Raw genomic sequence first — 24,395 nt, 5'->3', positions numbered from 1 at the left:
AACTGCACTGCATCAAAGGGACGATGGACGGGGCCATGTACCGTCAAATCTTGGGTGAGAACCTCCTTCCCTCAGCCAGAGCATTGAAAATGGGTCGTGGATGGGTATTCCAGCATGACAATGACCCAAAACACCACAAAGGAGTGGCTCAAGAAGAAGCACATTAAGGTCCTGGAGTGGCCTAGCAATGCAATGCAAAATGGAAGAACATAAGATAGATTCATGTATTTGTCCCTGTGCATCTGTAATTAACAAATATATAGTACTGTTTTATTTGCTATTGTTCTTTTTCCTTTTAAAACATTTGTCATGTTCTGTTTCTCACTCCTTTTTTATGAGAAGAAAAAACATAATGATACAAATAAAATCTCTAATTATTCAAGATTACTTTTATTCATGATTCTAGTAATTCAATTAAAATAGAGTGGGTAATATTACAGCCTTAACACTGAGCAGAGAAGTTACCCTTGACAACAATGACCTAAGGTGTCATTAATGGCTCCTGCTCAATTAGCCCCCTACCACCAAAATATTATTTTCAGGCAGGTTTAGATAACTCCATTAACAATCATTAATGATCATTTTAAATTACAAAACCAGATTTAAATTGGTTAAATACCTCACGTTCTCAAATTATATTTTCAAGGACTTCCAAGATGCCCATGAAAGGTTAGATGAAGTCAGGTTTGGTGGAGTCAGAAGATCTCACACAGACCACAAAAGAATTCACCGTGAAACCTCTGATATGGCAAGAGGTAGTAATATATTACTTCTATATTATTGCAACTACTTTTGGAAGAGGAACAACATATTAACAAAGTTCTGTTCATTCTATAACTTGTGACTATGTTTTCCTGTTTTATTATTTAAAATAATTAGCTTAGCACTAATAAAATACACTAATGTCACAATGGTTTGATTTTGTATGCATGACAACACAACTACAGACTAATGTAGCATTCTAATTAATTTTCTGTACTTACACATACTGTATTTCCATTTTTTGTTAAATAAATTATTTTATTATACGTGTTGTTTCAAGATATACTGTGTGTACCTTGGAGTTTCCCACTTGGGATTCGAACTACACTACCAGTCAGAACTTTTAGAACACCCCCATTTTTCCAGTTTTTATTGAAATTTAAGCAGTTCAAGTCCAGTGAATAACCTGAAATGGTACAAAGGTAAGTGGTAAACTGACAGAGGTTAAAAAAAAAATGTAGGTTACCAAAAACTGAAAAATAATGTACATTTCAGAGCTATATACTGTATTACTACAATCTCTAAAGCATTATTTGGCAGTGTTTCGCGAAGCTCCTGTGCATAGAAGTTACACTGTATTCTTACAATGCGCACATCATTTGAAAGCTTATTCTCTTGGCTACCAGGGCGTTTCATTCTCAGACACATCCAATTTACAGTTTCTGTGTTGTCTGCTCTGGGGGATGGGGGGTCTCATTCAGACGGTCACAGATGACTCAATTTCAATTGGATTTCTTTGCAAATAGGCTTGTTATTGTAACATACCGTGGGGCACGGGAACAGGGAACCCAGTTGCAGTGCTGGTAGAGGTGGTCAGTCAGGTGTGGGTTGGATACCGGTAGAACAGGGCAATCAAGGGCAAGGCAAAGACGTGGTCATGGTCACACGTAAGGGTCAGCCGATCAGGCAAACAGAGTATAGAGGAAAGTCCAAAGTCGTGATCGGGAGGTAAAGCAAGGGGTCGATGATTCAAAGGCGGAGGAGGGGGAGGAGCAGGAGCAGGAGAAGAGGCGGGCTGAGCAGGAGCAGGTGAATGATCCAACCACCGGCTTCAGGAGGGAGACGTGGAAAGTGGGGGCAACTGCAGGCGGTAGGTGACTGGATTGACGTGGTGGAGAATCCGGAAAGGGCCGATGTACTGGGGGCTGAGTTTCTTGGAGGGCGGTTTCATCCTGATTTCCCTGGTGGAAAGCCACACCTCCTGTCCCAGCAGATAGTGTGGCGCTGGGCGGTGATGTCGGTCTGCTGTAGACTTCTGGCGGCAGATCTCGAACTGCAGCCAGGTGTGCGCCGCTTGCCAGATCACCAGCACCGGGACATCTGTGGATTCCTCATCCCAGGGGAACAGGGCAGGCTGGTAACTGAAGGGTGCAATGGAAGGGGGTGAGGCCAGAGGAAGAGCTGTTGAGGGAGTTCTGCGCGTACTCCGCCCAGGGCAAGAAGTGATTCTAGTCTGGGACGAGCTACAATAGGAGCATAGAAACCTCCCGATCTCCTGGTTTAAGCGCTCCGTCTGGCCGTTTGATTGGGGGTGATATCCCGAAGTCAGTGCCTTGAAAAAGGCAGACCAGACACGGGAGGTGAACTGGGGACCTCTGTCGGAAACAATGTCCTCAGGCAGCCTGTAGACACGGAACACCTGGTGGAACAGCATCTGACAAACGAAATGATGTCACGTGCAAGACCCAGCCACCAGAACTTTCCCTGAACCAGGGCGACGGTGCAGCTGACACCCGGGTGAACGGAGGCAGGAGTGCCGTGGATCCAGTGCAGCATTTGCGGGCGCATGGATGACGGGACGTAGGTCCGGTTCGCTGGACAGGTGGGAGGAGCCGGATCAGTGGCGAGTCCACGCTGGATCTGGTCCCAGATGCTCCACTGAATGGGAGCCAGAACGCAGGAGGGAGACAGGATGGGTTCCGTGGACTGCGGGGCTAGAGAGGAGTCGAACTGGTGAGAGAGGGAGTCCGCCTTGATGTTCTTTGATACCGGGTGAAGAAGAGTGCCCAGCACACCTGGCGGGTATTGAGGCGCTTCGCTGACTGGATGTACTCCGGGTTCCGGTAGTCCGTTTGAACCAGGAATGGGTGCGCGGCGCCCTCCAGCCAGTGCTGCCACTCCTCGAAAGCCAGCTTCATGCCGAGGAGCTCACGGTTGCTGATGTCGTAGTTGCGCTCCACCGGTGACAGCTTGCAGGAGAAGAAAGTGCAGGTGTGAAGTTTGGGCAGCTGTCTGTGGCGCTGGGAGAGCAGAGACCGGTCACATCATCCGCTGCCCGCTGCCAGGGTCTGGAACCTCAGGGCGTAATCCGTGGTGGACGAGGAGCCCTTGCGCAGCGCGACGAGCTGTTCCCCGGTGTCCCTCCCTTCTGCTGGGTGATGGAACACCTCCAGGAAGTGCTTCAGGAAGGCACTAAGGGACCGTGTCACCTCACCCTGTTGCTCCCAGACGGCGGCAGCCCATCCGAGCGCTCTCCCAGTCAGGAGGGTGACAATGAATGGTGATCTTGGCCTCTTCGGTGGGGAAGGACGTGGGCAGGTGGGCAAAGTACAGCTTGCACTGCAGTCCAAAGCCCATTGCAGTGGTCGGGGGAGCCGTCGTATTTCCCCAGAACAGCCAGCCAGACCGGCTGGACAGGAGCTACAGGGGCGGCAGCAGGAGCCGGATCAGCCGTCACCGGTCCAGGGCGGTCACAATCCCCTAGAGCATCCGCTCATGCTCCCCGAGCACGGCTCTCTGGGTGGCGAGGGTAGTCAGCATCGCTGGGTCTATTTGGAGGCGAAGCTTTCTGTAAAGTACCGCAGGGCACGGGAACAGGGAACCCAGTTGCGGTGTTGGTAGAGGTGGTCAGTCAGGCATGGGTTGGATACTGGTAGAACAGCCAATCAAGGGCAAGACAAAGACATGGTCGTGGTCACAGGCAAGGGTCAGGCGATCAGGCAAACAGAGTATAGAGGAAAGTTGTGGTCGGGGTTGGGAGGTAAAGCAAGGGGTCGATGATTAAAAGGCTAAACTAGGCTCAAAGAGAATGCTTGGAAATGTAGCGTGAACTGACAAAACTTCGCGAAGAGTGTGAGACAGTGAGGGGTTTTTATGTGGAAAGGAAAACCAGGTTGAGAGGTGAAGGTCGAATGGGAGAAGAGGGTGATTGCAGAAGTGCACAAGGGTAACAGGGATGTTGTTTGATAAGGCAGGGTGATGGTGACATCTAGTGGGGGACAGTGGAAGTGCTAGATTGTGCCGTGACAGTACCCCCCCTCCACGATCGGCCGTAGCCGAGGAACAGTTATGTTCAGAACAACCTAACAATTATATTATTTGATATATTATTTGATGTTCTATCAAACACAGAGAAGTTCAGATCCAATTATGTAAAACCGTTGTGTATTAGTACACTGTAAACAGAGTTTTCCATCTTGACATTTTGAGCTCTCTACGGGTGTGTGTTGCTTCTATCAAAACGTGGATGGTCTTGTTTTGATCAGTAGACTGTCTGGTTCCAGAATATGTCATAATTGTCAATATTTTCTGAGATTTTTTATTCCTACTCAGACCAAGTATCCCCCCACCCCCCCATTTCACAATGCGGATGGGGGGGCGTAAAAATGTGGGGGAGGGTATAGAAAACAGATTTTTCACATCAGAGAATGCTTCACATCATTAGAAAGCTGAGAGTCTCAGTTTTCATGGAATACCAAACACTTGACAAACAATAAACACAACAGTGGAGAGTAGACATGGGATTAAAGAGAAACGTATGGATTTGATGCCCTTTTAAAGGCTTAAGGGGTTACATTTTGTTAAAACAATTCCATGATTCCTTTTTTTATCTCCAATTGTTTATTTGTTCTATTCTTTAATTTCAGAGTACACTGAGACATTAAACTTCGTACATTTCAATAAAAACTGGAAAAATTGAGGTGTTCTAAAACTTTGACAGGTAGTGTACATCATACAGACGCTCCTCTGAGCGCACTGCACCGCACAGCTCCACCCAGTAGAGCGATAAGCACACCACTCCAAAAGTCCGTGTCTCCCAATGCGGGAAGTTTATCACTGTACTTATGTACAGAGGGGTTACGTTACTGTAACGAGCTCATGTACACACAGTGCGCTGTTACACATACTCACAATGAAGTAATAGTAGCTGCTATCATGTTGATTGCAGGAAAGTCTTTCTATATTGTGTGCATAATATTTAAATAATTGTAAATGTAATTTCTCTTACAGAGCTCTCTCCACCTGGAAAGATAAAGACAGATAACATCACAAGCAAATCAGTCACACTGAGCTGGGTGAAGCCAGCTGACATGGAAGGGATCACATTCAAGTTTAAAGTAACTTATGCCACTTCTGGTGAAGCATTACAAGTAATTAACACAGAGTCCAGTACTGCTACCATCTTAAATCTAGAAAAAGGAACTGTTTACACCTTCAACGTCTCTACAGTGCTTGAAAATAATCATCAAAGCCAGGCTGTCTCAATATCAGTTAAAACAAGTAAGTGCCTTCTGCAAACAAAACCTTTCCATACATGATGTGACACATTTGGACATGACATCTGGGCTGTGAAGGTAGGGTTCAGGAAACACTAGAGCAGGGTTAGGGTGCAAAAGACATGTTTGTATTATACAGTGTGTGGATGATCAAAACAATTGGACATACAGAAACATAAAACCCTAGTATCCTCTCGAGCCTAACTAAACAAATGAATGAACAAATTAATAAAAATGTATTCTATTTTCTTAACAGAAACCTGTCTGGAAGACCTGCTACATGCCTTGGGATTGGAGCATCAGTTGGAAAATAAACTAACACTGAGTACTGTCCTTCAGATTGATGAGACGAATATTACATATGAACCGACAGATTCTCTGACATCTCTTCCTTCGTGCTTCTTAAAAAAACTTATAATGGCCAATGTCACAGCTAGAAATGCCAAGTGTGCCACTTCTAACCCAGATGAAACACCCCAAGATATTGACAGTGTTCTGGCTCACTTGAGTGTTGACCTGTATAGCAGTAATGTAATTAATCCCCTGGACATTATAACAGCTCTATTCCTCTGTGCTGACAGTTTCCTTCAGCAGGAGATGGTTTTGAAGATGTCAATGTGTCAGTTTTCTGTGCCCCTCTTGCTCCCCAACTGTGATAAGCAGCAGTGTACGCTAATGCTGTGGGCCATGAGGGACATTGTGAAGAAGTTCAGACCCCATTCCTTAGCAGACACAAGAGGTTTTGTTGAAGATAATATAGTTCTCACTGATCTCCCAGTGATGTCTTTTGTCAGACTGGGTGATTGTAGTCGCACATTTTGAACAAGATCTTGAGCAACCCCCAACAATACCATGATACCTTTGTACATCATGACATGGAGTTTGGAGACAGCCCTTGTAGAATTTCAGACATTCTGGTAGAAATAAGCTGGTATTTGCCAGGTGGAAACAGAAACATAGACATCTTTACAGAGCCTGTAGCTGTGGCCAATCTCCGAGGTGATATCAGTTCCTTTGAGACACAATATTCCTTTTTGTGCCAAACTTCTACAGCAGTTTTCATATTTTTCCATGATTTAGAGCATAGCTACAAACTCCTGACCCCCCAGCAAATGAAAGCTGAGCTGTTTTTGGTAGGAAATTCACAATGTAAGACCTTCAGTGCAGAGTCTCTGAAAAAAATTGCTTCAGAATTAAAATTAAAACCAAGCAATATCATTATCAAGAGTAAACAGATGAATGATGCAGAATTTGTCAAAAAACTGCGTTCCACTGTGAATAATGTCCTTCAGAGGAGCCCATCCAAAGTGAAAGTGGAAAGTATGTCTGAAGTGGCCCATGAATTAGGGATTCCTGTAGATGAAGACTGTCCCGAATGTCAAGAGGCCAAGCAGAAAGCCAATGCAATCACATCAAACATATCTGACATCCCGAAGTACAAGAACAGACAGTTGCCATTGCAAGGAAAGGTCTGGAAAGAACTAGCAAAGTTAGAGAAGGAGGAGTGCCGACTGAAAAAGGCACGGGATAAAAACATTGAAGCATATAAGAGTGAACTTAAGAATAAGAAGCAACAACTGAGAAAACAGCAAGCGAGTTACAACATGACTGAAGTCATGACATGTTTCATAGCAGGAATATCAAGTTCAATCACTGAGCGGACTTATTTTCTCAAGTGGATGAGAATTCATTTGGATGCTTTATCTCGTAAAAACCTTTCAGGCCTGCGGGAGAAGTACAGAGAAGTGTGTCAGAATTCTTCAGAAAACAAAGACCTAATTGCTGACCTGGATAAGCAGATTTCAAACAGTTCATTAGGGGTTGAACACTTCTTACGAGAAATGGGTCAGCTGTATGAAGCAGCCAGCTCCCTCCCTTCCAATGACCCCTATCAACAACAAATGCAACACCTTCCTACATTGTGTGCTAAGCTTTTGTTGGTTGGCTTCCCTCTTGAATTAGTGGATGGAGATGCATCCAATATCCCTATAAAATGGGTGACAGATGTTCTAACTGCACTCCATCATGAAGTGCAGTCCAACAGCAGATTATTAGTTGTCACCGTGTTAGGAGTCCAAAGTACCGGGAAGTCAACTCTTCTCAACACAATGTTTGGTGTCAGTTTGCTGTCAGCAGTGGCAGATGCACAAGAGGTGCCTTTATGTTGTTGATTAAAGTCAAGGACAATTTTAAAAAGATGCTGAAATGTGACTTTGTTATGGTTATCGACACTGAAGGATTGAAATCTCCAGAGCTGGCACAGCTGGCTGACAGCTACGAGCATGATAATGAACTGGCAACACTGGTGGTTGGGTTAAGTGACATAACAATAATCAACATAGCCATGGAAAACTCCACTGAAATGAAGGACATCCTACAGATTGTGGTCCATGCCTTTCTTAGAATGAAGGAAGTGGGGAAGAAACCAAAATGTCAGTTTGTGCACCAGAATGTGGCAGATGTGTCGGCCCATGACAAGAACATGAGGGACAGGAAACTGCTTTTAGAACAGCTGAATGAGATGACACAAGCAGCAGCCAGAATGGAAAAGAAGGGATCCAACAGGAAATCCACAGATGTCATGGAGTACAATCCAGAGAGAGACAACTGGTACATCCCAGGCCTGTGGCATGGCAATCCCCCAATGGCCCCAGTGAACGCAGGATACAGCGAATCAGTGAGTGAGTTCAAAAGGAACATGATTGAAGTTTTCAAAGAGTGTAAGAACAAAGCCCACACAAACCAAATCACAGAATTCCTGGAATGGACAAGAAGTTTGTGGAAAGCAGTGAAGTATGAGAATTTCATCTTCAGCTTCAGAAACAGCCTAGTGGCAGACGCTTATTCCAAGCTGTGCACTGAATTCAATAAATGGGAATGGTCATTCAGAGAGCATATGTACACATGGGAGTCAAATGCAGAAACAAAGATTTCTAACTTTGGGACAGTATCTCTACAACCCCAGCCCTCAAACATTGATGACTTTCTGAACAAATTGAAATGTGAGGCAGCCATACTGCTTAAAAGGAGAGAAAAGGAAATCCTTGACAACCTGGCTGAATACTATGAAAGACAGGAGGGCCACATCTACCTTATGGAGAAGTACAGAGAAGACTTTGTAAACAGTGCCAAAAGCCTCTGCAGAGAAATTGAAATCTCATTGAAGAACACACTTGAGGCTGCTTTTGAAATTCAGAAAGGAATGAAGAAATTAGACAACATAAAAAAGAACCATGCAGCTGTAATGAAACGGAAGGTATTGGAGTTACTTGACCGCTGTAGGAAGGTCAAAGCTGATTTTTCAGAAGAGGATTTGGATAAAGAATTTCAAAACATGTGGATGAAGACAGTGTCTGAGCTGTCCTTTAAAGGCTTGCAAAGACGAGATGTTCCACAGGACGCATTCATTCAATTAAGGTTTAATTTAGTAAGGCAGGGAGGTTCAGTGCACGAAATGCTAAATGAAGTCAAACATTTATATCAATGTGGATGAAAAGCTTTTGTTGTTAAGGATACCAAACATAAGAATTTCTTTAAGAAGATATTTCCTATTTTTTTAAAAGATTAACAAACTATGAAAACACAACAAATGTCAGACAGTATAACAGAACAGTGCAGACAGTTTATCTTGGACAAGGTAAGAACTGGAACAGATTACCATAACACTTACATTAGAGAATTGTTAAACATGATTGATGAGAGGCTAGAGAGCAACAAGGAACTAGAAACCAGTGACCGATTTGAAGCCTGTATGAAGCTGCACATCTGTGGGATCGCAGCAAGAGCGTTTCAGCAGATGCATGATCGTTTCATTAAAGTCAATGACCCCCGACTCTGTCTGGAGCAGTACAAGGAACAGTACTGTGCAGACTTCAAGGATCTATTCCATGAAAGAGACCAGTGCCAGAAGAAAGCTGAAGAGTTTACTCAACTCTGCCTTAGACCTGCAGTAAGGGCGTATGTCACCAAATGCTTGGGTCCAGACATTGTGGATGAAATGCTTATGGGAAAGAGCTCTGTAGATTATAGCACCTGGTCATTTTTCCAGTTCTCCGTTCTGAAACAGCTGCTTTCAGAAAAGAAGTTTGAAAACTATGTGAAGTATATTCAGTCCTATGAAGATTTTGTGAAGAAATGGATCTTTGGAAAAATCACAGAGCGTTTTTCAACAGAAAACAGCATTGTGGAATTGGAAGAGAGACATCTCAAAGAGATAATACACAAAATAAAGGGAGCAATTGCACATGCACAGAAGAGACAAAGTGAGGGATCACATTGTAAGGACAGCAGAAACATTAGGAAATATATTCAAGACATTTGCAGTAATCTGGCAGAGGAACTTGTTATTGCCAGTGATGGGTTATAAGCAGTGATGATGTTAAACAATGCAAACACAGAGGCGTTCTCTCAGTGTCTTAAACACGTAGTAGGAGAAATGGAACAGGGTATAAGTGCTGAGTTTCATAAGGAAAGTGATATAGAGAAGAAACTTCACAATCTGCCATTCAAACCAGAGAACGAGCTGTTCAAGAGAGTGTTTGGCTGTGGGAAACAATGCCCATTTTGCAAAGCTCCTTGTGAAGCAGGAGGGAAAGATCACAAAGACCACTGGACTTCTATATACCGTCCTCAGGGGCTCGGTGCATACAGGGGTCTTAACACGTGTAAACTTGTGTGTGAAATTTGCTCATCTGATGTGTACAGTGAGAATCAATTCCAAAACGGTTGTACGGAGGGAAAGTGGCATCCGTATAAGGATTATCGGACATTTTACTCTGACTGGAATATCCAACCAGACACAAGCATTCAGGCAACAGATTACTGGGAATATGTGCTTGCTAAATTTAACCGAATGTTTGCAGAAATGTATGATGCTAAACCTGCTGATATCCCGCAAGACTGGTGTAAGATAACAAAAGGACAAGCATTGAACAGCTTGAAAGAATCATTCAACATGAAATAAACCAGCTCATGTATGTGACACAATTCAATTCAATGTGTTTTTCAAATTTGGACCCTGATGACTGATCATTATCTGCATTTGAGTGATTATGTCTTGTCTTACCTTGGCATATGTTTTTAAAATAGGAAAAATACTATAATAGGTTCACCCAGCAGGGGCTAATGGAGAGTGGTTACAGTGTGAAATATAATTGGGAGAATGGTGCACAAATAAGAGAAGAGATATCTGACATACAATGACCTAGTCAAGAAATGCATGGCATCTGCATGGGAGAGAGGTAGCCTTACTACTGGGCTTCTACTGCATTATCATTATTCTGAAGATCAAACATATGACTATGTGTATCCAGGCTAATGAATAGGAAAGAAACAAATTTGATCAATTGCTTTCACTTTGATCTTCAAAGGCAAATTCAGTGAATCCAGTGGAAAAGAAGGACATATGAGACGTTAATAAGACCTGCAGTACAGCAGATTTGTTGTGCTATTTTTCTGATCATCTGCTTTATATGTCATATATTCACCCAACACATGCCCATGTCGTCTCCAGAGATCACTATCACCTGAATTCTGAAAAGCATCCCAGACATTCCATTACTCAGCATGAGCAAATGTCCCAGCATCCCTAGTCTTTCCCTTGGTCCTTTGATATATATATATATATATATATATATATATATATATATATCCCTTTGCTGCATTTACCATTTTATGCAGTCTAGTGTCTAGCCCACTGAACAAAACTTTGAAAGCAGTCTACTGCAGGATAATACGCGTACACAGAGTCAAACTTAATGCTATTATGTACATTATTGTGTCTGGTACCTACTGCAGTGGTTTGTAGCCCTAATGCTATCCACTCAGAAAGTGAATGTATTTATCTATTGAAAATACTGTGCTTACAATTCTTCTAACAAAGCTAATGGATGATTATTATTTAAAAAAATGTACATAAGCATTGTCATTACACATATCTGCATGTCCTATTATTATTATTATTATTATAATTATTATTATTATTATTATTATTATTATTATTGTATTACTATTGATTACTTACATTTAGTTTGTCTGAATTCGATAAATGATGCACTCTGGATAACAGTTAGTTCATTTGCTTTGCTTTGTCTTACATTTGCTACTAGTTCAATTCCCTGAACCATGTTACTGAAATGCAATTCTAATTAAGAGAAGCTATGTAAAAGCATGATTACTCCCCTTATAAACTGTTGATTTTACTCTGATACCGATTAACTTCAGAAAATAAGGGGAAAAAAACATAAGACATAACTTTCCCACATCTGGAATCAAACCTAGAACACTTGGCTCGCTTGGGTAGTTCTTAACCACTATGCCAATGGAGATGCAAGCTTTAATGTCAAACCTGTTTTAAATAGTATACAGCTGCTGCAGTCAACTGTACTGATTAGTTGTATATGACTGAATTTATAAATTAAGAAAACAATATATAATTATAAATATGAAAAGATATGTGTATGTATTTATATACCAATACATGTATATGTACAGTATATGTTCTATGGCTCTACGATAAGTTTATGCACTCCTGGTTACATATGCTCATGTGTGTCTGTGTGAGGCCAGTACACCCTTATCAGCATATCTTTGCCAGGGTTGCTGTTGCCGGGTGTACAGTGCAGGATTACTGTCCAAATGTCCAGGAACACGCTACTAACTACTAGTAGCTACTAACCATGTTTCCTATGTGTGTATGTCTTTATGTTTGTATGTATTTCCATTCAATAAAGAAATGACTGTTAGGAATGTGTTCTGGTGCAGCACACATTCAGCCATATATAAAACCAGAGACCGTTCCACACTTCCCATTGTTGACTGTGTGTTGGAATGGTGCTGTCCACTGGGCTGGTGCTGTCAGCAGAGTTAACCCCGTCCTTTTCTATGAGTTATTTTGCGTGTTGCAAACCTGTTTTTTTTATGTGGTGCACATAACATACATAATTACAGCCACTTCCCCCATATTACGCCATTCATACAATTTATTGGTGAACAGCGCAGAAGTTATTCTTTCAATATTCTATCATATATTTTTGAATTTTGTTCTATTATTATATTAATTTTGTAATGTCCTCCCATTTACATTTATAATTCTCTTTTGTAATGATTTTACATATCTGTTATTGAGTGTTCATTTAAACTTTTATTTTGCCAAGCTGCTTAAACAAACTATTTTGGGTATGTTTGCTAGTGAAGATTGTATTATATGTATGTGTATAACTGCTTGTAACCAGGGAGTCAATGGGCCTCGCGGTCCTGACGAGATACAGGGTCTCCTAAAAGCCTAATACAGACAAAATAATGCTCAAAACATAAATACAAGTGATAAGTAACAAAATGGCTGCCACCAACCAATCAATTTTGAGTCAACAGATGGTAACAATTTATAATTTCATTACTACTTTTCAGATACAAAAACTCTTCAGGTGCTGGTAAAATAAGAAAAAAATATTTGCAACAAGAACCCTTAACAGCCAAAACATTCCAGTCTACAAATATTGAATAACATCCTAAACCTGCAGCTATCACTTTGGCACCACAACATTGCATGCAACTTATTATATCTAGTCTAATTCTTTGAATTTGACTTAACTACTAAGGGAATTTTCATACAAATTAAATGTATATAGAGACTGTGCTATTAAACAAGACCATCGAAGAACTGCATATTTTTCAGTATGGCATAGTAATTGGAAAATACATAAATAAGCAAATCAAGATATTGTGAAGTGTCTTATAGTCCAAGTTAGTAGCAGACAAAGCTAAGCTTCTGGTAGCAGCAGGTGTCATGCCATTGATAGTCTTTGTCTGAGACTCGCTGTGCCGCCCCACACAACTCATCAATGGGGTAGCTTGGCTGCCCCTCGGCCCAGTGCGAGTATTGCAGTGGATGCTCATCTGTCCAGTACCAGTGCTGATAGGCCATGTGCTTCTTCAGGCCCAGCCATACCATGTCTGGAGGCCCAGCTTCATTGTTCAGCTTATCCAACAGGTGCTGGTGCTGCTTCTCGTTTATGATGCTCAGCAGGTTGGTGTGGTTGGTGAGGCAATATTGCAGGGCCTCCTTCCAGTCTCGGCCCTCCTTCACAAAGTAGAGTTTCCTTTCTGGAGGACCAAGGACAAGAGAAAACAGGTCTTTTTTTACCTATAGTTTTATAACTTGAGTGCCATCCACTTATTCACTCCACTCCATACTTATTCTGATCACTCAACAAAAATCTATTTATTGAAAGCATATAGTTCAGTTAAAAAGAACAGAAAGCCTAAGAGCTCAGGTGGAAGGGAAACCCAAATAATTATCAGTGTTGTTTACTTACAAAAGTAACACATTTCTATTGAAATTGACAGTGAGATCCCTCCGTAAGGGACATAAATCCTGACATAAAGCAACCCAATAACTGATTCATAAAGCTGACACTGCAGCTTTTAACCAGCAGCATGAACATTTTTCTCAGGCTTGAGGACAACCAGTCAAGCAGAACTTGGCAAAAATAATGACTATTGACTACAGATGAACCAGACAGATCCTTGTGTGGTGGAAGAAAGTTTTAATCAGAGTCGAGAGTTCTAATCAGAATGTTTTATGTGCACGGGAGGAACAGCGCAACACAAAACTCAAAGGATTTTAGGCTTGCATGACCCCAAAAGTTTTAAGACAGAACAAAAATGTTACACCCCCTCTGGGAGATACGCCCCAGGGGCCTTAACATTTTACAAACAGTGTCTGAATGGTCATTTCTAATAACTAGCAGTGATTTCATTGGCATTCTAAACTAAGCCTTCCCATCTTATCAATATTATAATCAATACTCATGAATAATAATCATTAACCTCTACATTGCCAGTTGCATTGGAAGGTACTTTGCAAATAATCAATTGCAAGAAAGGAATGTGAGCTGCTGATAACCAAGTTAGGAGTAACAGCACACCAAGGCAGGATAGGATTTCTATATTTTTCCTCCACACTTGGGAACTGCAAGCGTTGGAGTGAGGTTGTTAGTGGAGTTCCACAGGGATCAGTACTAGGGCATTTGCTCTCTCTATATTAATGATCTGGACTCTGGGATATTTAGCAAACTTGTCAAATTTGCAGATGATACTAAAATAGGTGGCTCAGCAGATACAATCTCGGCAGCACAGGTTATTCAAAGGGACTTAGATAATATTCAGTTGTGGGCTGACACCTGGGAGATGAAATTCAATGTGGACAAGTGCAAGGTATTACATGCAGGTAACAAAAATGTCCACTATAATTACACTATGGGAGGAATATAACTAGATGTAATATATGAGAAAGACCTAGGAGTCTATGTGGACTCCTCATTTTCTCCATCCAAACAATGTGGGGAAGCAATAAAAAAGGCAAACAGGATGTTAGGGTATATTGTCAAAAGTGTAGAATTGAGAGCAAGAGCAGTGATGTTCAGACTGTACAATGCACTAGTTAGAGCTCATCTGGATACTGTGTGCAGTTCTGGGCTCCACACTTCAAGAAAGATATCGCTGCTCTAGAGGCAGTTAAGAGGAGCGCTACCAGACTTATTCCAGGTCTGAAGGGAATGTCCTACTGAGAGACTGAGGACCTGAACCTTTTCACCCTGGAACAGAGGAGACTACGTGGGGACTTGATCCAAGTATTCAAAATCAAGAAAGGCATCGACCACATCAAACCAGAGGAGCTTTTCCAGATCAGCAGGGACACATAGATCTGGGGACACAAATGGAAATTGGGCTTCAAGGCATTAAAAATGGAAAACAGGAGATACTTATTCACTCAGAGAGGTGTCACAATCTGGAACAAACTCCCCAGTGATGTGGTAGAAGCTGTACATTTTGGAAAATTTAAACTCAGTCTGGATAGGATCCTTGGATCACTTAGTTATTAATGGACACCAACGTCCATGATGGGTCGAATGGCCTCCTCTCAAACTTTCTTATGTTCTTATGTTGTAAATGCAATTCAGAATGTGTGCAACACTCTGATCATTCAAATTATTCACTGGTTACAATATAGGCATGTCATACAAATGAGTGAGCTGTCTCTTCACCTAGTGCTTACTAAAATCTGGTCCCTATATTATTTTCAGTGATAATCAACAGTATGAATACTTAATTAATCCATTCTTACCTTCACAGGGGTTTGAATTGCTCGTCAGGACAATTCCATGGCGAGGAACATATCCAGTTGCACAGATGCAGCTATAACTGCCAATACGGTTAATACAGTGTGCATTGGGACCACAGATTGATGGGGATTGGGCACACTCATCAATGTCTGTAGAGAATCAGAGTTGTTATTGAGATCAAGCTGTACTTATTCCTCTAATCATAAATGTGATTTACTCATTTTAATATCTGGGGCACAGTCTTCTGGAGTAGTTGTGATTTTGGTGTTGGGCTTTTCAGTGAACTGTGGTTGGTGTTGTCCACTGCTGAAGTTTTATGCATTTTAAATATGGTGTTGAGGATGGTCTTTATTTTTTTAATACATTTCTAATGCAGTTATAACCATTTTCTTATTGTTATGCCTCACTGATCTCATACGCCACCAAAATATAAAACAATATATTAAATAGTATACAAATACATTTTTTTTTAATCAACATCAGAATTGATTCCATCAGTTCCCAGTGATCTGGAATTATTCATATATTACCTTCACAAGTGTATGACCTGCTGACCAGTGCGACTCCATTGGGGGGGGCGTATCCACTGTTACAGGAGCAGTTATATGTCCCAGCGGTGTTGTTACACTGTGCATTGGGACCACATATTGTTTCAGATAGTGTACATTCATCAATATCTGTGAAGTATCATTGAGCATGATCAGAAATTTGTTTAATCTAATTTTTTATCACTGAAACAAATCAGCAAGTGTATTTAATTGTATATTTTTTAAACGAATTGAACCACTGAATGCTGCTATCCATTTGTGGTAATTTATTTCTGTGTGGATTTACATTTGCTTTGAATGTTTCATTCAGGAAACAAATGTGAAAAAAGCTTAGAAGCACCTTAAAGTAGATATTTGTATTTTTTCTAAAAAAAAAATGTGTTAAATGATATTAACTCAACTAAAACAAGTGCACATTCCAGAACAATAGAGACACAGTTGATCAAACACAAGATGCTGCAATTACCTTGGCAGGTGTCTGAATTACTTTTATTTGGGACTCCAGGTGTAGGACTGTATCCAGTGTCACAGATACACTTGTAACTTCCAAAAGTGTTAATACATTGTGTGTTAGGACCACACACTTGGTTTGCACACTCATCGATATCTGCAGCAAAGCAAGACTTCAAATCAGTATTTATTATTTTAATTACGGTTTTAATAGATTTCCCTGACATTTTTCACAGCATTACCCACATCTTCACAACCTTTTACGTGTAAGCATCCTGGTGACAAGATATTCCATGTAAGAAAAAATAGTTTTTATATTTATAATTGAACAAGAAAGAGAGGAATAAAAAAGAAAAAGAAGCAGGAAGAAGGAAGAAGGAGAGAATAGAGAAGAAAAGGAAGGAGTGTAATGAATCGAGCTTTTCTCTTCCAAGGAATGTTACACTGAACAAAATAAGGAGAAACACAAAACAAGACATTTATTGCAAAAGACTTGCAGAAAACTGGTAAGAGAGGCCTGTGACATGTATGGTTTATATCTTTCTATGTAGAGCCACTGTAAGCCTTTATTTTGACATCAGGGAACCCCACTGTTGATTTATATGAAAGAGATTACTACCTCTACATGGGTTTGAACTGCTTATCTGTGTAGTGTCTGTAGTAGGGGCCACAAACCCAGTGTCACAGGCACAGCTGTAATTCCCAGGTATGTTCGTACACTTTGCATTGGGACCACAGAGGTTGCTGTATGCACACTCGTCAATATCTGCAAAGAAAATACATCGATAGCATCTGTACTTTCTTTGTTTTACTCAGGCAAGTCATGATGGAGATCTGTATTTCATCAGCTTAGTTATATTGACCTGATCTTCCCTAGTTTTAACCTAAGTTATTACTAATTGTTATGGTGTGGGGTGTCATCTGTGAAGGGTGCTATATAAGAAGGGCAGGGATCCACCTCCAGGAGTATTTTATATAGGAGAACAAAGCACGCTCAGACGCATTGCAATGTGGGTGCTGGGAGAGGTTTTGAGCAGAGCAAACCGTGACTGCTATTGATGGTTTGACTGGATACCGACCTTTGATTGTGCTGAGAACCTGATTTGGCTACCTGCCCTGGACTGGAAAACGAACATGATTATGTATCTTGTCTCCTGCTTCCGAACTATGACTGAGAGACTGCTCTGCAAAGTGGATGCTTGGCCCAAACATAGGCAGACACAGATATAGTGTGAGTTAGAAGGCCGGCAACAAGGCTCTGCAAATTGAATTGTGAGAGCTGTTAGGCTGCTTGACTGCTGGCAGCCAAAGGAGTAATTGAAAGACTTGTGGTCAACTATCTCCTGGCTCTCCCCTATTACATAAAAAGACCATCAGTCAGGGAGATTCTGGAAAGGGCAGACGAGCTCATAGGCCTTGGGGAGAGACAGCAGGCAACAGCAGAGCTACAATGAGGCAGTCAGGCAGAGAAGCCAGGGCAAATTAAAACAAAGGGAAATTATCCAGGGGAGTGGGAAGGTCCTAATGGGAGCTGGATTCCAGTGGCTTGAGAGGAATGACTGAGGACAAGCCCCAAAAAAGGAAAAGGACCCAGCAGTCAGTCTGACCGGAACGCTCAGGTGACACTTTCTATGCGATGGATAACTATGAAGATTTTTCTTAGTTGTTTATTTATTTATTTAATAACAAATACTATTCTCACCCTCACAGATGCTACTTGACTTCTTGACTTGAGAGAGAATTCTGTATCCAGGATCACAGTAGCAGCTTCCATTAGTGTCACTACATTGTGCATTTGGACCACAAACTGATGCAGCACAGTTGCTATGGCCTACAGAAATATAAAACATAAATAAACAACATAATTACAATGATACACACATAACTACAGATTTACATACATACATACACACACTTGGCGGTGAAAACTATGATCCTTCTCAGTATTTCAGCATGAGTGAATTGGTCCATAGGCCCAGCCCTGTGGGGCTACAATATCTCTTGTAGCTCCATCTGAGAACTTAACTACCCAATAAAATTAATTATTGTTTACAAAAAAATAAATAAACTAGTCTTCCCAGTATCAGTGATTGGACCAGGATTTTGAACCCCTGATACATACTGCAAAACCCCCGATTAAATTCAAATAATGATCATCATTATTGTCCTGATAGCTCAGAAAACTGACCCAATCTGCACCAAAGCAATTAATTATTGTCAAACAGGCTGGCCAGATAAAAGAGGGGTCCCACCAGAGCTGACTCCATTCTGGCAGGTGAAGGAGGATTTTAATATGGTGGGGGATCTACTCTTGATGGGCCAGAGGATAGTGATTCCAACGGTTATGTGGAAGGAAATCTTTGATGCGCTTCATGAAGGTCACCAGGGCATTGCAAAGTGCAGGACGGAAACGTCAGGAGCTTCAGTACAACAGATGACATCGAGCCTGTCCACTACCGGAGCTTCAGCCAGGACAAAAAGTGTGGATTACAACTGAGCAAGCTCATGGGCATGTGCTTCAACAGGCCAAGACTCCAAGATCATATCTTGTGCAAACTGCAGATGGACTGTTGCGTCGGAACCACACGCATCTCAGTGCAACAGCACAGCCTGTCATTAAGGAGGCACCAATGCCATCACATCCGTCAAGGGCACAGCTATCAGTGATATCCAGTCTTGATAAAGGATATTGTACCAGAGCTGGGAGAAGTTACCCCCACCCCCCCACCCCCACTCTCATGGGAGAAAACACCAACACCGTCAGGAATTATTTTGTCTGGGGCCCCAACATACTCTAGAATTGCCACTGCTATTGAGGAGGGGGAGGACATTTAAGGAGAATAATTAAACTAATCTCTTGTGGGTTTCCTTCCCATTGAAATGTTAGAGAGGTTAAGTTGATAGTGAGAAAGTTACAATATTATCAGTTGGAGAAAATAAAAGTTATGTTCTTTACTTAACAGGGGAGATGTCCTGGTAAGGGTTAACTTCCAGGGGGAGGTTACTTCTGGGGCAAAAGGTTAACCCGGAGGGAGTTTTAGAGGATAGAAAAAATAAACCTAGTGTTAGTACATAATGGTCTCGTCTGCATCCTTGTCACCCATAATATAACAAATATCATCATTATAATAATAATAAAACATATAATATGCCATAATCAATATAAATAGATTTGTTAATATTGTATACTCACTGGTACAATAAACATAGTTACCTGAATCTATTGAAACCATCTTGTATACGTAGTAACCATCCTGGCAGGCCTTTACATATCCAGTATACCAGTAAGGGCAGCAGTAGGGGTGAATAATGAATAATGAATTGAATATTACCTCAACTTACCTGCATTACACCTCAGAAAAAACAGCAGCAAACCTGAGTAAAAGCAAAATAGATGTATATATGTGAAAGAAATGTGTTGGTTTGGAAATATACTATTTGCACACTAAACAGTAAAAGTCTTTATAAAATGATATTGCCTTTGATGTAAAATATGATTTTATAAGGTATTGACTATATTTTCAATAGCATTACTACTACCAACAATAAAAGGTATCATTCCCACTAGGTTATGACTAAATAAATAACATTGAGACTCATTTTCAATTCATTAGTGAATCTTATAATGGTTAAAATCTAATCAAGAGAAATTGACTGACTGAAGTGAGAGATAAGCATTCTTTTTTTATGTAAATGTTTTTACATACAAAATACCTGGATTAGATACCTCTATTTGAGTGTTATACTGGAGATTGAAAATGCACTCACTCAAAGAGAGAAAGTCCCATCTTTCTGTGTTCATTTTCCCTGTGGGTGGCATGGAGAAAGAGAACACAGATATAAATGTGCAATTGCAATTGTAAAGAACTGGTCTCTCACCCACTTTGATCCCTCAAAGTCCAAAAGTGTCTGTTTTATCAGTGTCTTAAATCTATACAGAATCACAGTCAGCCAATCCCTTGATCTCTGAATGTTGAGTCTAGATCATGCCTCTGGTTTATGTTCTTTTCTGTGCATGAAGGAAATATTGATATCACAAAATGCAGTATCCTAATTGATCAGATTGTTTAAAATAAGGAATACAAGTTTCAATTAAAACCGTTTGTGCCAGTGAGAGATCCAAAGTTTCAGATACAATTGTGTGCATTAATGTTGTAGAGATCACTTGAACATCGTTAATATGAATATGGACAGTCATTGCTAACTATCTAGCCACCAGTGTTATCCAGTAGTTACAATTACAATAATTATTGTAATTATTTATTGTATTAGCAGATTTGCACCTGCCATCGTACTCGTCAGGCTGTCCTGTGATCGGCTCAGCGAGTTTCTAATTCAATCCCGATTATGTTGCAAAACCAGGTCTCTGGATCAATGTTTGATCAGTCACCTGTTTGATGCTAATTATTTCATGTTATAGGGCACCGTAGTGTTGAAAAGCGCGTTTACTGCATACAGCTATACAAATCGCCTTCACTTTGCATAATACTATAGCCAGGATATATGCAATAGTTCAATTTCCTGCTAATTTTATAACTAGTTCTTTGTTTTATAATTATGTCTTACCGATTTATATAATTCATTGTGTAAAGCCAGTGTTATTGTGTTTTATTATTATTATTATTATTATTATTATTATTATTATTAGTGTGTATGTATATGTGCAGGTGTTGATACACAGTTGAAGAATGAGGTCTGTCTGTCCTCTGATCGGCTCAGCCAGTTTCTACCGCTCCTTATAATTCAGTCATGACGACTCCAGCATAGTGTCCATGCAAATCGAGAACACCTTAGTCCAGTAAAGTGTTTTTCATAAGCCCTTACTGTTCGTTTGCTGTTAATCCTGTTATTGTTGATGTACTGGCTGGCAGTGTTAAAATAATTGATCGTTTTTAATTAGGTCATTAGCTTAGGTTAAGATTCATTTGGAGACAGGTGTGTGAAGAAAAAGTACAATCAAAAATTGAACCGAATCAAAAGTGTGTGAATCTTTACACCCCTATTAGTGAGCAAACATTTGAAGAGCTTCGTGGCAAAACGTGATAATTAAGCCAACACACATAATTCGGGTTCTTGATATGGATATACTGATAGAGGGTACCATTTTCATATAGTATACACATTTTAATGTAGTGATGTCTTGTAATCCCAGTGATATTTACTGCTTTACCCACCAAACGCAACATTTGACATCCCTGATTTATATCAAAACGCAATATATCAATTTTCAAATTAGCACTGATCTCTGAAACGGTAAACGTTCATACGATCACAATGAATAAATCATGCAGCAATGTTGACGAAATATCAGACAATATCCCGTTCGTAATAGCAATTTACTGTTTGTAAATAGATGTTTCTGTAAAATAAAGGGACAGAATAAAACGAATGACAAAACGGAATGTCCATTGAAAGTGGGGGAATGCGCATAGACTACACATATGAAAACAGAAGTGCAATCTAGATCTCAAAATCCCACACAGGGATGCTAAAATCCTAAATCCACTTTATTTAAAATAACCTCATATAACACATAAAAGTGGAATGACAGGCCTGGAATATCGAAAACGCACTGAAAACAGCACTAATAGGTTTGACTGCCTAAATCTCCTAATCCTAGACTGGGATTCTAAAATCCTAAATACACTTTCATTAAAATAACCTCATACAAAAACAAAAAAGTGGAATGACAGCTGATTTCCATGGAATGACAGGCCTGGAATACTGAAAACACACTAAAAACATAATAGGATTGTTTTCACACACACGTCTGTCTTTATTGCTGTTAATTGCTTATTCATCTTGATTATTATTTATATGCAGACACTTTATTAAGAGTGAATTACAATTGTTTCAAGATATCACAGCATTTTGCATATAGTTGCCCATTTACAAAGTTTATTTTTTCAGATAAGGTTGAACTTGCAGTGTACATAGATAGATAAACATAACAAACATAGATGACAGAATATATTTGCAGTCAAACCTATTTGTGCTGTTTTCAGTGCTTTTTCGATAATCCAGGCCTGTCATTCCATAGAAAGCAGCTGTCATTCCATGTCATTCCACTTTTATGTTTTATATTATGTTATTTTAAAGAAAGTGTATTCATGGTTTTAAGATTCTTGTGTGGGATCCTTCTGTTCTCCCAATTATAGTCAATGGGTATTCCGTTTTCTGATTCATTTTAGTCTGTCCCAAATACGGCTTCCTGTCCTGACCAGTGGTGTTCCCCACAATAAACTAACAATAAAGTTATATCAATATTTCTGTGTGTTCTAGGTAAGATGGTATTGTGATTTCATTTGTATTTATTTATTTAAATACCAGCTACAGCCATTTAGAAATAATAATAAAAAGAACTTTTAAATCAATAGAACTGTTACTTTATTGTTATAAATCTATATATTCATCAAACCGCTAAATTTATTTATTGAACATGGCAAGAAATGTGTGAAGCATGAAAACACAACTTGCACTGAATTGGTAAAAAGACAATCCACAGCTTTTTGAGCATAAAACAACACTGAAAAGCTCAATTTCAATTGTATATAGATAGATATAGTGATTTATAGAAACATTTGTAAAAGGAATATAAAAACCTTACAGCTATCTTGCAACAAACTTGGGAATTTGTATCATTGTACCTATCAATACCATATCTACTACCATATCTACTCAGCAACCGCAAATCTATACAAAAAACATATAAAATACCTCTTAGTGTCCTCAGATGCCCTCAGTGGTGAATCTGTCTCTTGCTCTGGAAGTCTTCAACTTGAGTGTGACAGGACCACAGTGATAGTCTGATCCCTCAGTGATTTTGCAAATCAACCATGAAGAAAACATTCAAATCACGTATTCTGTTAAAACAGTAGCAGATTCAGTGTTTACAGCCCATTCAAATGATCAAACCATGGTAAAGTAAATTCCTTTTTAATCTTTTTTAACCCCTTTGAGCAGAGAAAATGTACTGATACCTCCACTGGTCCCCTGGGAGTGATGTTTGTAACCATGGGTTGCTGTAATCCCTCACTCAGCCACATTTTGTTTGTTAGGTCAGTTGCAGTTCGGTCAGAGGACTATATTTCTTTCCCTGTGTGTCTGTGTAAACAAGGTCACTGTCTCACAGTCCTACTGTGGTATGGTACTATGAGAACCATAGTTCTAATGTAAAACTTTGTTTTTTTACTTAAATCTTGTTTTTTTTTTTTTCCAGATTTAGTAAATACTTAAGCCATTTTTTCCACGTGCATTAATATTTTGTTTTTTTAAATATTTAGCTAAATCCTAAATATGGGCTTTGCAAAGTAAACATCTAACTCTTAAATAAATAGTTTGTCTAAATATAAATATTAAATATAAATGCAAAATCAGAATCTTAATGTTAAATGTAAAAGTTAAATATAAATCTTAAATATAAATGTGGAGTTAAATACATAACTAACATGCAAATACAGTCCCTCTGGTCAGGTCAGCCTATAACATAAATGTAACATTTATATTAATATTTAACTTTTACATTTAACATTTATATTTATATTTATATTTAACATTTACATTCATATTTAACATTTATATTTAGATTAGGGCAGCATGGTGATGCAGTGGTTAGTGTTGATGCCTCACAGGTCCTGTGTCCCGTGTTCAAGTCCTGGCTCCGGGGGCCTGTCTGCATGTCTGTGTGGGTTTTCTCTGGTCACTCTGGTTTCCTTCCACTGTGCAAAGACATGCAGGTTAGGTTGACTGGCCTCTCTAAATTGTGTGTGTTACCCTGCAATGGACTGGTGTCCTGTACTGGGTGTACGCCTGCTGGCTTCCCCTTGCCAGGTTTGAAAATAAGTGGTTTTGAAAATGGATGGATGGATTTATATTTAGACTAATGATAATGGTTCTTTATGTCAAAGTGACAGCCGGAAGTCCCGCCCTCCCTAGTACCATAGACCCACCTCACCTTCCGTGACCCTCCCTGTCAGCCATCTTGGATGGCAGCCATTTGTAACGTCATAGGTCAT

The 24,395-nt window shown here is 40.1% G+C and overlaps 3 protein-coding genes across 3 annotated transcripts; 2 read left to right on the top strand and 1 right to left on the bottom strand.

Moving 5' to 3' along the window:
- Positions 1-5,598: 5,598 nt before the first annotated feature.
- LOC136768524 (up-regulator of cell proliferation-like) lies at positions 5,599-8,763 on the top strand. The gene is given in 3 exon segments (XM_066722767.1): positions 5,599-6,063; positions 6,066-7,373; positions 7,376-8,763. Coding segments are annotated over 3 exon segments (3,072 nt in total). The 5' UTR covers positions 5,599-5,675; the 3' UTR covers positions 8,752-8,763.
- Positions 8,764-8,832: 69 nt separating this feature from the next.
- Positions 8,833-9,783, top strand: LOC136768556 (interferon-induced very large GTPase 1-like). The gene has a single exon (XM_066722817.1). It carries the CDS (start codon positions 8,833-8,835, stop codon positions 9,622-9,624), a length of 792 nt encoding a protein of 263 aa, XP_066578914.1. The 3' UTR covers positions 9,625-9,783.
- A 3,219-nt stretch (positions 9,784-13,002) lies between these two features.
- On the bottom strand, positions 13,003-24,395 carry LOC136768101 (rheacalcin-2-like). The gene is made up of 2 exons (XM_066722155.1): positions 24,335-24,395; positions 13,003-13,361 (listed from the first exon to the last, which is right to left on the bottom strand). The coding sequence occupies exons 1-2, from the start codon at positions 24,393-24,395 to the stop codon at positions 13,003-13,005; spliced, it is 420 nt and encodes a 139-aa protein (XP_066578252.1).

The sequence above is a fragment of the Amia ocellicauda genome, chromosome 14 (assembly GCF_036373705.1).
Source record: "Amia ocellicauda isolate fAmiCal2 chromosome 14, fAmiCal2.hap1, whole genome shotgun sequence".
Classification (NCBI taxonomy): Eukaryota; Metazoa; Chordata; class Actinopteri; order Amiiformes; family Amiidae; genus Amia; species Amia ocellicauda.
The sequence above is the reverse complement of the archived record's forward strand: the minus strand, read 5'-3'. Positions and strand labels throughout refer to the sequence as shown.

What these genes read in the sequence shown, in the direction of transcription:
- LOC136768101 (XM_066722155.1), bottom strand. Translation starts at nt 24,395, where the DNA reads ATGACCTATGACGTTACAAATGGCTGCCATCCAAGATGGCTGACAGGG. An exon ending in GACAGGGAGGGTCACGGAAG is followed by an intron (nt 13,362 to 24,334) that starts GTGAGGTGGGTC and finishes TTGGTCCTCCAG; the next exon opens with AAAGGAAACTCTACTTTGTG.
- LOC136768556 (XM_066722817.1), top strand. Translation starts at nt 8,833, where the DNA reads ATGAAAACACAACAAATGTCAGACAGTATAACAGAACAGTGCAGACAG.